The following is a 15152-nucleotide window of genomic DNA, read 5'->3' as shown; positions in this document are numbered from 1 at the left end:
GAGTGGCTCTTCAATCCAATGAGGGGGAAAAGCCACCTTACTAAATAATTGCTAATTATGGACAGGACTGCACTTCCCATATGCTGTTTTCCCCTTGAAATATTGTCTTTGAAGCAGCTTTGCTCGTGCCCGTATTACGACTTACCGGAATCCATTGACAATCTTCTGCTTGGCTATGAATGCCTGAAAAAAAAAAAAAAAGGTACAATCCTGAGACTTGAGGCACTCACTGCAGAACCCCTCACAATTAAGCATCCAGGCAAATTAGGCAGGAAATCGGTAACGACATGGAAGGTCAAGGAGAACTCAGTTGAAATGAAAACCATTCTCTCAAGTGGAATGTTTTTGCGTATTTGTGGTCACTACATCTGCTTTTGCTTCCCTCCGCCATTCACAAGTGCCGGCTAACGGTATGTTCCCTCTTTGCAGTCCATGGTGCTTCTGCTCCATAGCCAGCGGCAGTACATCTTCGAGTACGATAGGTGGGACCAGCTGTCGGCCATCACCATGCCCAGCGTGGCTCGCCACACAATGCAGACCATCCGCTCCATCGGCTATTACCGTAATATATACAACCCCCCGGAGAGCAATGCCTCCGTCATCACGGACTACAACGAGGGGGGGCTCCTGCTCCAGACGGCTTTCCTGGGTACGAGTCGGAGGGTCTTATTCAAGTACAGGAGGCAGACCAGGCTCTCAGAAATCTTATACGATAGCACGAGAGTCAGTTTTACCTACGACGAAACGGCAGGAGTCCTCAAAACGGTAAACCTCCAGAGTGATGGTTTTATTTGCACCATCAGATACAGGCAAATCGGGCCTCTCATTGACAGACAGATTTTTCGCTTTAGTGAAGATGGGATGGTGAACGCGAGATTCGACTACAGTTATGACAACAGCTTTCGGGTGACCAGCATGCAGGGTGTCATCAATGAAACTCCGCTGCCCATTGACCTCTATCAGTTCGATGACATTTCTGGAAAAGTGGAGCAGTTTGGAAAATTTGGAGTTATATATTATGATATTAACCAGATCATTTCCACAGCTGTAATGACTTACACGAAGCACTTTGATGCTCACGGCCGCATCAAGGAGATTCAGTATGAGATCTTCAGGTCACTCATGTACTGGATTACAATTCAGTATGATAACATGGGTCGGGTAACCAAGAGAGAGATTAAAATAGGGCCCTTCGCCAACACTACCAAATATGCTTATGAGTATGATGTTGACGGCCAGCTCCAGACAGTTTATCTAAACGAAAAAATCATGTGGCGTTACAACTACGACCTGAACGGAAACCTCCATTTACTGAACCCAAGTAACAGTGCACGTCTGACACCTCTTCGCTATGACCTGCGAGACAGGATCACCCGCCTGGGTGACGTGCAGTACCGGTTGGATGAAGACGGTTTCCTGCGTCAGAGAGGCACAGAGATCTTCGAGTACAGCTCCAAGGGGCTTCTGACCCGCGTGTACAGTAAAGGCAGCGGCTGGACAGTGACCTACCGTTACGACGGCCTGGGAAGGCGTGTGTCTAGCAAGACCAGCCCGGGACAGCACCTGCAGTTTTTTTACGCGGACCTCACTTACCCGACCAGGATTACCCACGTCTACAACCATTCGAGTTCGGAGATCACCTCCCTCTACTACGATCTCCAAGGACATCTCTTTGCCATGGAGATCAGCAGCGGGGATGAATTCTACATCGCGTCAGACAACACAGGGACACCACTGGCTGTTTTCAGCAGCAACGGGCTTATGCTCAAACAGATTCAGTACACCGCGTACGGCGAAATCTATTTTGACTCCAACATTGACTTTCAGCTGGTAATTGGATTTCATGGTGGCTTGTATGACCCACTCACAAAATTAATCCACTTTGGAGAAAGGGATTATGACATTTTGGCAGGACGATGGACAACGCCTGACATAGAAATCTGGAAAAGAATTGGGAAGGACCCAGCTCCCTTTAACCTGTACATGTTTAGGAATAACAACCCTGCAAGCAAAATCCATGATGTGAAAGACTACATCACAGGTAAGTGTAATTGTTTTTCCTTTCCAGGTAATTTAATCACTGGATTAACACACGAAATAACGGCTGGTAGTTTAACTGTACGCTTTCCTCATGCAAAATCAAATGCCTAAAAAAAAAAAATCAAATGCCTATCCTTTTAAATGAAACCAAGGAGGAACCACAGAGGGACACTGAGACATAGTTTGTTACTTCCTATTGTGCCTGCCAGTGCCCAGGACCACAGGGTTCTGAAATGACATGCAATCCAGTCACTTAAGGAAGGGAAGGGACATGGGGGTGCAGAAAACACGATGAACTTGGAGTCCCCAAATTGGAGTTCCAACCCCAATGCTTTATAGCCAAGTCACATGACTTTTTGAGTCTGTTTCCTTAAAAGTAAAATGGGGAGAGCAATGCCTACTTTATGGTATTAAATACAGTAACATAGGCAATTCTGCTTTAAATAGTAACTACCTTACAAACGTGTGCTGTAGGTTTTCCTTTTACACATGTGTCAAGTTCTAATGAAGGAATCAGTAAGGAACACGACACCACGTGACTCAGCAGCCCATCCCTGGGAGGTGTTTAACCCCCTCCTCCCCACCGTTGCCTGGGGAGAGTGATGGCACAGGTCCTCCCCTCAGTTGCTTAGCCAGTGGATCCTGTTTCTCTGCTCAGTTCTGTCCTCTTATACTCCTGTCTTCATCACCAGTTAGGGCGGTGTTCTTGTACGGTGGCACTGCTAATGAACACACTAATTTTTCTGCTGTTATGGGTATAGATTTAAGGCCTTTCCAGATTCAGTGCGTGATCCAGTTTAGAACATTGAGTCCCCCTTCTGCCACCACAGAAGCACCCGGGTGTGAAACAGAGACAAGGTCCTTGCAAGCATGACTCTAGTTCCTTTTAACGAGCAGCTTCTTTACTCTTTATTGAGGTAACATCGCTTTACGTTACGTTTCATGTGTACAACATTCTGTTTCTACTTCTGTACACACGACAGTGTCCTCGCCAGCAAAAACTTACGTGACATCCATCAGCATATACAGTTGATGCCCTTTCCCCACTTTGTCCTCCCGCCTCCTGCTCTCTGGTAACCACTGCTCTGTTCTCTATATCTACATGTTTGGTTTGGTTTGGTCATTTATTTGGTTTTTTTTTTTTTTTAATATCATATGAGCTAGGGGAATTCCCTGGTGGTCCAGTGGGTAAGACTCTTGTGTTTTCACTGCCAAAGGCCTGGGTTCAATCCCTGGTCAGGGAATTAAGATCCCACAAGCTGCACAGCGCGGCCAAAAAAAAAAAAAAATTGTTGTATCATGTGAGTGAAGTCATACAGTGTTTGCCTTTCTCCGTCTGAATTACTTCACTTAGTGTAATACCCTCGAGGTCCATCCATCCACGTTGTCACAAATGGCAAGATTTCATTTTTTTTGTGACTAATATCCCATTGTGTGTGTGTGTGTGTGTGTGTGTGTGTGTGTGTACACATACCATATCTTCTTTATCCATTCAGCTATTAATAAGCACTTAGGTTGTTTCCATATCTTGGCTATTGTAAAGAATGCTGCAATGAACTTAGGGATGGATGTATCTTTTCGAATTAGTGTTTTTGTATTTTTTGGATAAATATCCAGAAGAGAGATTGCTGGATCATATGGTAATTCTATTCGTAGTTTTGTGAGGAACCTCCATCCTGTTTTCCTCAGTGGCTGTACAAGTTTACACTCCCACCCACAGTGCACGAGTGTTCCCTTCAGTGAGCTGAGATCTTCCCTCATGCTCGGCTGCAGGGATTCTGAACCCTTCTGTTTCCACCTTCCATTCCTGAGTCACACTGCCATAATTAACCTCTTGGCTATATTTATGTTTCCTAGAGGAAGGTTATTCTGGAGTTTGGTTTGGTTTGGTTTTGGCTCGCGTTAGGTGCTCCTTCCGGCTGGCTCTTTCTCGCCCAGTGCTTGAGGTGTTCCCAGATGTCTGTTTTCGGCGCAGCTCTCCGCCCCCTGTTCACTGCGCATCTGCCTCCTGCTTTCCGGGCTTTTCGTAGCCCTCTCCCTCGCGAGCCAGTTCCGTGTCCCTTCTCTGAGCGTCCTGATTCAGCAACACCCTTATGGAATTCTCCCTCAGGGTTTCCCAGTACTCATCTGCCTTCATGTGCCACTTGTTGGGCAGTAATTTTCAACACTTAATAGCAGCCTCCGACTTTCACTGCTTCACAGACATTGTTCATAGTAGGAGTACCTTTGCCCCCAGCACTGCACCATCCAAGAAGAATTTTCTCTAACATACAAGCCCCCTGTAATCTTACGCACACACGCGTGTGCAACACACACATGTGTTACTTTCTATCCTCCTCCACCATCAGCAACCCTCCATTTAAAACAGGGAGAACACCACTGGCTTTATAGCCTGTATGATGCCTGCACAAAGGGACCTGCCAGCCTGGCAATGAAGTGAGAGTCTGTGCCCTGGAGAAGGAGATGGGGAACAAGTGGCCCTCCATCATCCTGACAAGCAGTTTACCACTGGTTATTTAAGAGGTGTTGACAGTGGCTGAAAGGCTGGAAAGCCCACAGCTCCTGGATTCCTCCTGTCCTAGCAACGTGGATGGCAGGGAATGCCGCAGCAGCATTTTCTGAAAAACATCAAAAGAGAGATGGAACGGCATAAAATATATTAGGTGAAATGCAATTTCAAATTTTCCAGCAATGTGCTTAATATATAAAATAATCTACACCCAACTGTACTCATAAAGCTGCAAGCCTGCTGACTAGTTCTGTAACATTATAACCTCCGGAACAGAATAAAAGCCTTATTTTCAGCTTAACGGCTTTTGGAGTCACGTGGCGATGTTTTAAAATACCATCTTAAAGGTTTCCAGCCTCTTCTCTCCCCCAGAGTTTGTCTCCACCTGTGCACAGTCAGCCTCTGAAGTCAGAGCTGATGGGAATCAGAACGCCTGTGCCCTTGGCCAGCTTGGCCAGCTTTCACCATTCATCTTTAAGAATCAACTGTTGATCTTCATACCCTCAATTCAGGGTTCTTATTAATAGAAAATGGATGGTGGAAGCCTGCATATCCTTGGGGCAGTCGCTTTTGAAAGCTAGTAACACACAAGTTCTATTTAATTAATTAATTAATTTATTTTATTTTTTGCGGTACGCGGGCCTCTCACTGCTGTGGCCTCTCCCGCCGCGGAGCACAGGCTCCGGACGCGCAGGCCCAGCGGCCATGGCCCACGGGCCCAGCCGCTCCGCGGCATGTGGGATCCTCCTGGACCGGGGCACGAACCCGCATCCCCTGCATCGGCAGGCGGACTCTCAACGACTGCGCCACCAGGGAAGCCCCACAAGTTCTATTTAAGACCAGCCTGTACTAACTACAGATGTCATTTGTTGTCAACAACGCTGTCTGTTCCATGCTTCTGGGTGTTGTTGTTCGCACTTTTTATAACTGTCACCAGCACGGGTTGCAGCTTCGCACGAGGGACCGTGTGCCCCGTCTGTCCAAGTGAGTCTCTGTTATCTGCATTGTCTGCAGCCCTGTCTCACTTTGTTCTGCTACTGAAGTGATTGTCACCATGTCTGAAAATAGTCAGGTTTTTTTTTTAACATCTTTATTGGAGTATAATTGCTTTACAATGGTGTGTTAGTTTCTGCTTTATAACAAAGTGAATCAGCTATACATATACATATATCCCCATATCCCCTCCCTCTTGCACCTCCCTCCCACCCTCCCTATCCCACCCCTCTAGGTGGTCCCAAAGCACCGAGCTGATCTCCCTGTGCTATGCGGCTGCTTCCCACTAGCTATCTATTTTACGTTTGGTAGTGTATATATGTCCATGCCACTCTCTCACTTCGTCCCAGCTTACCCTTCCCCCTCCCCATATCCTCAAGTCCATTCTCTAGTAGGTCTGTGTCTTTATTCCCGTCTTACCCCTAGGTTCTTCATGACTTTTTTTTTTCCCTTAGATTCCATATATATGTGTTAGCATACTGTATTTGTTTTTCTCTTTCTGACTTACTTCACTCTGTATGACAGACTCTAGGTCCATCCACCTCACTACAAATAACTCAATTTCGTTTCTTTTTACGGCTGAGTAATATTCCATTGTATATATGTGCCACATCCTCTTTATCCATTCATCTATTGATAGACACATAGCTTGCTTCCATGTCCTGGCTATTGTAAATAGAGCTGCAATGAACATTTTGGTACATGACTCTTTTTGAATTATGGTTTTCTCAGGGTATATTCCCAGTAGTGGGATTGCTGGGTCTAGAGTCAGTTTTTAATTGTAGGGTGATGGCAAACATGGGCTCCTTTTCAGGGTCATTGTTTGTGAATGTGGGGTTTTAAGGTAAGGCTTTCAGTGCAGGAAAGCACAAGATGAATTCTAAGGCCTTTTGTTTGGAACCTTCTTTTCCTAGATGTTAACAGCTGGCTGGTGACATTTGGCTTCCATCTGCACAATGCTATTCCTGGGTTCCCTGTCCCCAAATTCGATTTAACGGAGCCTTCTTACGAACTGGTGAAGAGTCAGCAGTGGGATGATGTACCGGTAAGAGACAAAAAGCAAAACTATGAAAAGGTGATAAAGCGCTTACTTGCACCTTATTTCCCCCTGCTTAATCAGACTACCCGGGTGAAAACTGTACCAAAGACCATTTTTAATTTTTTTGACTCTTTCAGGAAAGAAAGCACCACTTCCCTCTTGCATTTCTGTTCAGCAAATCAGGGGCCTGTCAAACAGGCTTAAATCTGGTTTTAGTGATGCTAATAAAAAGAGAGAAAAACATTATCAAAAGGTAATAAAATGCAAAAGCTCATTTTTGAGTGCAGGGTTTCTACAGAGAACCCCAGGAACGCACATTTATAGTATTTGGGACCTTAAGGCAAAGATACAATAAACAGGAGGGCGGAGGGTTCATGTCACAAATTAGCAGCTCACAAGCAATGCCACAAAGTTCCATTTCCTTAAAATATTGGCAGTGTTTCAAGGGAAAGGATTAAAAATAAAAATAAAATGGCCTCTGGTAAGGCACCACCTACCACTAGGTGTTTACGGAATTTTCCTGAAAAGAACAGAGCAGGAGGCCTGGAACTGTTCTGGGAAATAAAAGAAAAGGAGAAAGAATGGAAAATTGCAAAGTCAAAGCTGCCATTTCGGGAAGTGGCACTTTTAATTCCCACCATGCAGAGATCAGAAAGGAATGCAACAACAAAACACCAGAATTTCTAGCTTAAAGCAAGAATAATTAAAGGTCAAGAAATTGGGTTACCCCGTAATGATAAGAAGAGAGCGCAGAGCTCCTTAGAAAGATTCATTCCCCACCCCCCGCCCCTTCGCCAATTTTCTATAATTTCAATGAATACAAGGAGAAAAGGCAATCCTGGCTAAAACACACATACACACACAAGTTATACACAGTTCCAATACCTCTGCTTTCTGGTACATGTTTCATACTTAACATAAAAGCAATTCCTTTTTCAGATGTCACCTTTACATTTAAAAAGTAAAACCCATCCAGCTTCCAGGACCTGGGAGCCATTTTGACACTTCTAACTGCAAATACATCTGCACTGATCAAGTGCCTTGAAGACATCCAGAAGTTTACTAATGCCTTTGAGCACGTCCTAACTGCAGATGACTTTCCAACATGCCTGAAAACACTGAAGTCTTACTGTACAAATGGACTGCCAACATTTTTTCCTAGGCAGCCTTTTCAGTCTGGCTCAGGTTCTCTGTCTTCAGAAGCACACCATAAGGACAGCTTAGGGAATCGCAGGCAAAGACATCAAGGCTGCCCGGAGAGCAGAAAAACAAATGTGCCTTTCACTGCTGCAAACGAAACACGTTTCCATTTGGGGAAACCCTGGCCAGACAAACATCTGGTGGTATAAGAGATGCCAGAGTTAAAATCCCCCAATTTAAAACCCTTGCCAATGTAGAAGGCCCACTGTCCCCTAAGCCTGCGAAAAAAAATAAATGTTTTCCTAAAGTAATAAACACTCGTTGCCAGCTGTCCCACTGTGCGCCGCCAATCGTGGCCGGTTATAGTGGTCGCATGCAGCTGAAAACTGTGCACCGGGAGAGGGTGCCGAGTTTGCCTAAATTAAAGCACACGCCTTTCAAAGCGTATCAACTGGTGCTCGGTGAGCCAGCGCCAAGCGCCCCCAGGCTTTCCAGCCTTGCCCTGGGGGCTGGTGTTTTCTCCCCAGCCTGCCATGGAGAACGGTGCTGGGGTGGACGCCCGGATAAGCTGATTCCGCACGTGGGGTGAGCCTGGGAAAAGGGCATCTCGAAACAGAGAGAGAAGGCAAAAGCCCTGCATGCTTCGCCCACGTTAGAAAGGAAAACGCTTTGCTAAGCAGCATGCGTGATGGCGTTACCACCTCGCTCTGCCTCTCGAAACACACTGGGGATCAGCCTGAGGGGGAGAACCCCGGGGGCCGGCGAAGCCTCGGCCTCTCTCAAGAGCTGACGGAGGTCCTCCCCGGCCCCCCGCTCCCCGCCTTCCCCCCGCCCCTCCGTTTTTCCTGCCCGCAGTCGGAGCCCCGCCCGGGCGGAGACTGTTCTCTAAAGCGCCCTCCTGTTCTGTTTCGCTTTTCAGCCCACGTTTGGAGTCCAGCAGCAGGTGGCGAGGCAGGCCAAGGCCTTCCTGTCCCTGGGCAGGATGGCAGAGGTGCGGGGGAGCGCGCGCCAGGGGAGCGGCGCGCCGTCGTGGCTGTGGTTCGCGACGGTCAAGTCGCTGATCGGCAAGGGCGTCATGCTGGCCGTGAGCCGGGGCCGCGTGCAGACCAACGCGCTCAACATCGCCGACGAGGACTGCATCAAGGTGGCGGCCGTGCTCAACAGCGCCCTCTACCTGGAGGACCTGCACTTCACCGTCGAGGGCAGGGACACGCACCACTTCATCAAGACCAGCACGCCCGAGGGCGACCTGGGCACGCTGCGCCTGACGAGCGGCCGCCGGGCGCTGGAGAACGGCATCAACGTGACCGTGTCGCAGTCCACCGCCGTGGTCAACGGCAGGACCCGCAGGTTCGCGGACGTGGAGCTGCAGTTCGGCGCGCTGGCGCTGCACGTGCGCTACGGAGCGACCCTGGACGAGGAGAGGGCGCGCGTGCTGGAGCAGGCGCGGCAGCGCGCGCTCGCCCGGGCCTGGGCGCGCGAGCAGCAGCGCGTGCGCGACGGCGAGGAGGGCGCGCGCCTCTGGACGGAGGGCGAGAAGCGGCAGCTGCTGAGCGCCGGCAGGGTGCAGGGCTACGACGGCTACTACGTGCTCTCGGTGGAGCAGTACCCCGAGCTGGCAGACAGCGCGGACAACATCCAGTTCCTGCGCCAGAGCGAGATCGGCCGCAGGTAACGCCCGCGCCGGCGGCGGGGAAGCGCGCGCGCGCGCGCGCGCGCGGGGCCGAGCCGGCGGGGCCGCCTGCCTCTCCAGGCCCCAGGCCCAGCGCCACCTCCGTGCAGATGTGTCTGGGGCGCGAGCCGACGGGGCTCCCCGGCACCGAGGAGAGCCAGACTGCTCTTAAAAAAAAAAAGAAAAACCACCCCCCCCCCAATCAAAGCAGACAGACAAAAACAAAAACCTTTCTTCTGAATGACCTTAAAGGTGATCGGCTTTAAAGAATATGTTTACATATGCATATCGCTGCACTCAGTTGGACTGAAAGTATTGCGAGGAAAACAGATCATTAAAGGAAAAAAAAAAGGCCAACCATTTTGCCCCGGGCCGTCTGTTCTTCGAGGCACTGTGTTTAAAGAAGGTAGAGATAACACAGTGTTTCCAGATATTACCCAGCTGTCGACCTTTGCTTACAAGAAGTAGTCTCTCTGCATAGGGTGTGATGTATATCCCTGTTAATGGTAGAATGTGAGGCCGAGTTACTGTTCCTGGACAACCCGACTGCTTCCCCTGTGCTGCTTTGTAAAAGGACATTGGCACAAGTGACTTCGGCCGGGGCGGGGATTCCTGGGGGATTTTACGAGGCCAACGTGGTGTGCCTCGCGGAGAAAAACACCGGCCCACACGGAATCCTTGTCACTGATGATGAGCAAAGGAAGCCCTGATTTTTTTGTAAATTATGTGAGACAAGTTGTTTATGGATTTTTATATGAATTACAATTTACTGTACATCAAATATTAGTCTCAGAGGAGTTAATTTATGTAAAGTGTTAAAAAAGTTTATACTTAAAAATAAAACGATAAAAACATGTGACCTGTGTGATTTTTTAAAAAGGATTGCACCTTTTGTTATCTGTTATAGCTGTACAGTATAAATTATTATATTGTAGAGATATAACGACTTATGCCTATAATGTCCGGAAGTGTTAATATTTTTGTATCAGGTTGAAAAAAACGTGCCACTTTCTATCGCTAGATGGGTAGGACAGTGCAGTCCTACGTGGGTGGCTGGCTCATCAGAGGACTTCTCCTTTCTCTTCTCCTTTTCATCAGGCCAGTGTCCTCAACCATTATCAGCTAAGAGGCATGGTAGGAAACTAAGGCTGGTGGAATGTAACGGAAGATACAAAAACAAACAAAAACAAAACAACAAAAACAACCAAAACGGGGCGGGAGGAGTTCTCTGGCCCTCTCTCGGCCCTGGAAGTCCGTGGGGAGTTGGTGGCGTTAACCCCAGGGTTCTGCTGTTAGCGTTCCTTGAAGCCTCATTTCGTGATGGAGGCGAGAGACCGCGTCGGGTGCTCGGGAAACCTTTGTGAGCAGGAAAGGGGCTGATGCGGTCGTGACCACAAACGTGTGTCTTCAGATCCAGGGAAGCGAGCAGAAACCGAGCAGTGGTGAGAGAGCCAGATGGGGAAAGTCAGGGTCCCTGGGCCGGTCTCGAGTTTGGACCCTCAGGTCACCAAGAGGGACAAGAAAGGGAGGCAAAAGCTGCCCTAAGCCCGCGCGACCCAGCCTGCCCGGGAGCTGGTTTGAACGGCAGCCTCATCTCTGTCTCGGGGACGCCGGGGGTGGCAGACGCCGCGGGAAGTGACCTGGCAGCCGGGCCCTCCTGCCCGCGTGCCCGCGCGCCGAGCACCTGCACTTCCGTGCGACTCTGGCCGTTCTGGCGCGTCTCTTTCTTGAGCACTAAATTCAGCCACAAAAATATTTTCAGAAAACCTTTCTCAGTTCATTGAGCTATCGTACACGCTGTCTTCCTCTATGTGTAATGGTGATAAAACATAGCTAAGTGAACATGTCGTACATATAAAGGTTCAAGTGATGTACTGGAGATAACTCTCTAACTGCTCTGTATGTATCACATACTCTAAATTGCACAGTAGGCGTGTTTATTAAACAAATTGGCTGGGAAAGTTTCAAAATAGCTACTGAAGTTACAGTATCAGTGCTATTACTGTCTTTGTGTGTTTGGTAGAGCATACCGAAGTAATTAATCTTCTGATGAATGCTGATATTTTATTAGAATGAAAGCACAGATTAGCAGTCATATTTTTTATCCTGGAAATCCTTTGGCAAGTATTATGAAGCCCGAATTTAGAAAACTATGAGATTTCAAACCACATAAACATGGCTCTGTTCTACATTTTATTTTTTAACTGTTGACATAGGTGTTTGCAGTTCTGTTCCATGGCATCTCTGCAGGGCTGCATTTAGCATGCTGTAAGTCCTTTTGGTTGAAAGAGGCTCTGAGTCTGAATTCTCAGAAATGTTTCTAATGTATCGACCATGGAAAGCTTGTACCACATGACAGAAGTGAAGTCCCAGCCTTACCCTCCTCGTGACATGGACTGGTCCTGTACACTGGCACCGATGAGTAACAGATTTGGAGTATCTCCTGGTGCTTATTTTAGATGAAGTCAAATCAACCCAATTCGTGTCTTGTTAGTGGATATAATGAGCCTATTTCTTTCTCAAAAGACTCGTGACCTGGACGCGGTTTTACAAGAAATAGTGACCTTGGGGAATATGGAAACAAAAGACCGTTTTCTAAGAGTGGGCAGGGAGGTGGGGGACGGTGTAATGAAAAGAATTAGCTTACAAAAGAGAAATTAATATTCAAAGTATTTTAGGCGAAGCCAGTCAAAATGCTTTCATGATATTTTGAGATGTAAATTTTGTCTGATTTGTATTGTTCTTTTCATTTGCCTTCTTAACTTTATATGTGACCTGAATTTTCCATAACTTGATGACTATAGATTGCATCTAGGCATTCCAATAAAAGCCAACCCAACGTGTGTGTGTTGATATATTTTTTAAAACCTTGGGCCCGCCAGGACGGCTTTTGTGTTTTGGGGGTGGAGGATGCAAATAGATGCCGTTGTTGCGGTATTGATTCATCTGCAACCAGTTGATCATAGCTTTTCTTTTCTTTTCTAATTGTGGTGTCCACCGGCCACATGGCCTGTTCAACGGTGTGCGCTTCACAGGGAACTCTCCCCATGGCCTACTTTAGGAAACCGTGAAGGATGCCCCTACAAAGCCAAACATTACCACTGTGAAGAAGAAGGAAAAAAAAAAAAATACTACCCGTTACTCCTTGACAGCAGGCCTCACTCCTGTGGTCCTGGCAATAAGTGCTTAATTAAAACTCTTGATTAGAATAGTCAGTTTGGGCCTGATAGGCTCCCAGCATCCTGGAGATGTCTACATCTACATCTAGATCGCCTGATTTAGGGGGTGCTTAGGTCAGCAATCCCAGGCTGGCCGGCCAAGGCTTTTGAGTTTAGTCTGAAAAGGCAGGCTTTGTCACACTTGCTTTGTAGTGACAACCTCAACTTGATAACATTGATCCAGAAGAAGAAGAATCAGGTCACTCCACTCAGCCAAAGGGTCTATTTTTTTCTCCTCGAATGAGAGGTTAACACACTCCAAACGGGGGTAAGCCAGAAAAACACATGCGAATTCCTGCTTTCACTTTCTACACTGCTTTCCCTAGAAGTCATGTCTGACTGCAGGCAAAGAAGAACGTTGTAGGTGAAAATTGTATCTTCAGAGCAGAATCTTCTGGGCAGGGGATATGCGGCTGCCGCATCCTGTGAAATGTGCATTCAGGCGTTTAGGTGCATCGCACATTACACATGTGGTTTCAAGTGCCGGACCTGCGCATAAGTACAATGCCTGCCTGTAACCACCTTGAACTGACACCAGTCCCCCAGCGCTTTAAAGATGAGGGGAGACCCCTGCCTGTGATGCCGCCCTAGCCATGCCCACCGCGCTCTCTATGCACTACCTTTTCTTTCTCCTTTTATCCGGGCCTGCTCCCAAGTGAAGCCCTTTCTCTCACCCGCTGAACAGCAAATCAGCTGTCTGAGGTGCTTTTTTTTTTCCCCCATTTATTTATTTATTTATTTATTTATTTATTTATTTTAACATCTTTATTGGAGTATAATTGCTTTACCATGGTGTGTTAGTTTCTGCTGTATAACAAAGTGAATCAGTTATACATATACATATATCCCCATATCCCCTCCCTCTTGCGTCTCCCTCCCACCCTCCCTATCCCACCCCTCCATGTGGTCACAGAGCACCGAGCTGAGCTCCCTGTGCTATGCGGCTGCTTCCCACTAGCTATCTATTCTACATTTGGTAGTGAGGTGCTTTTGAAATGCAGGGCTCCGGAAGAGGCAGCGGGAGGGCACTGATCCGCATCGTGCTCGCTCTGTGGCAGAACCCGCCTGGGCAGCGCCCACAGCAGCGCACTTGCTATAGTGCGAAGGAGGAGAAGCCCCCCCCACCACCGGGCCAGGATCGGCCCCTCCCTCCCCATCCCCGGCCTCAGGTGCCATCTGACCTCCTGCAGACTGCAGCCAGCCCACCCCTGGGAATACATGAAGGACCGCAGAGCTCTTCCCCTTTCCACCGGGACCCAGATAGATTCTTCCCCACTTTCCTTCCGAGGGGTGAGCTGATTTCCATCACCCTTTAAAATGCATCAAATTCTAGAAGTGGGAATCAGAAGGGATTTAGAGAAGTTTGAACGAGTTGCCCAAGTTCACAGAAGTGGCTCAAACCCAGGTGAGCAGAGATGCCCTGTCAGCAAGTACCCTCCACTGTATCCTGTAGTCTCCCAATGACACCACCCAGGAAATACTGGCGACACTCTTTACCACTGCCATTGCCTCGGGGCATGGGTCTTTCCAAAGCTGCCATAATCTAGAGTCATGACATGCGTTTTTCCTTATATAAAGATGCCCCCGACCCTCCAACAGAGCATGTGTCTTGAATCCGACACTGCCCGCCGATATTTCTAGCTCTGCAGCCCCCCTCACTGTAGATAAGAAAGTCTGCCATGCAATGTTAATGACTTCCTAATTTCTAAAAAGACTTATAAAAGAAAGACCACTGATTTGCATATATGCACGTGTTGGGCTATTTATCTAGATTTTCCCTATGCTATTCATCTGGCTTTGGTCATCTTACCAAGACAATGAAAAAATAAAAATTGGTTATAAGTCATTATTACCCACTTTAACCACGGAGTTAAGCCAGAGTACCAGACAGGTAGTGCTAAGCCATTTGAATTTTCTGCCTTCTGATTTAAGCCACATAATGAATAGCCTCTCCTGCCAGAGTTCTCATTTGCTATTCACCACCTCGGCAAGCATGGTCTCTTGATGTCAGTTAATTACGAGTAACGTTTAGGTAAATTGAGTAAACCTTTTCATTTATGCACTGCCTTAAAACTCTGTCATGGAGGAATATAGGATTCCTAGAGTCTCCTATAGAGAGAATTTACTATAAACGGATCGTAAGCCTGGAGTAACATCATTATTCAGTTTAGAGTTAATGGGGTCCACAAAGCGAATTTAATATATCCTTCCGGGACCTAAGCTGAGGAAAATTAAAAATTAGACGCATAAATTGTGACTTCTGGGGCAAGGCGGTGTCTTGGTTACAGCCTTCCTGCTCAGAAGGTGAATCGTGAGCTGGGCCCTAATGCAGACATTCAGCCTGCATTTAGGAAGGGAAATTGCCACCTTTTACATGTGTGCTGAGATTTCCCGAATTCCACCCACAATGGCTATTTCTGTCCAGCATGACTCACTGCACAGAACTGACACGATTTACAAGTGGCCCACTGGGTCAAAATGAATTCTTCAAAATTTTCTCATGTTAACTTTACCAGTGGTCTGTGAGGGGAGCATAAATAC

The 15152-nt window shown here is 47.5% G+C and overlaps 1 protein-coding gene across 5 annotated transcripts in view; it reads left to right on the top strand.

Moving 5' to 3' along the window:
* The window catches only part of TENM3 (teneurin transmembrane protein 3), a 323385-nt gene extending 313971 nt beyond the window's left edge, over window positions 1-9414 (top strand). For all 5 annotated transcript variants that reach the window (XM_060086155.1, XM_060086154.1, XM_060086153.1 and 2 more), the window contains 3 exons: window positions 430-2041; window positions 6457-6587; window positions 8641-9414. In XM_060086155.1, the coding sequence (XP_059942138.1) occupies window positions 430-2041; window positions 6457-6587; window positions 8641-9396 (2499 nt within the window). In that variant the 3' untranslated portion in view covers window positions 9397-9414. The remainder of the gene's footprint in view (window positions 1-429; window positions 2042-6456; window positions 6588-8640) is intronic.
* Window positions 9415-15152: the final 5738 nt, after the last annotated feature.

The sequence above is a fragment of the Mesoplodon densirostris genome, chromosome 20 (genome assembly GCF_025265405.1).
Source record: "Mesoplodon densirostris isolate mMesDen1 chromosome 20, mMesDen1 primary haplotype, whole genome shotgun sequence".
NCBI lineage: Eukaryota > Metazoa > Chordata > Mammalia > Artiodactyla > Ziphiidae > Mesoplodon > Mesoplodon densirostris.
The sequence above is the reverse complement of the archived record's forward strand: the minus strand, read 5'-3'. Positions and strand labels throughout refer to the sequence as shown.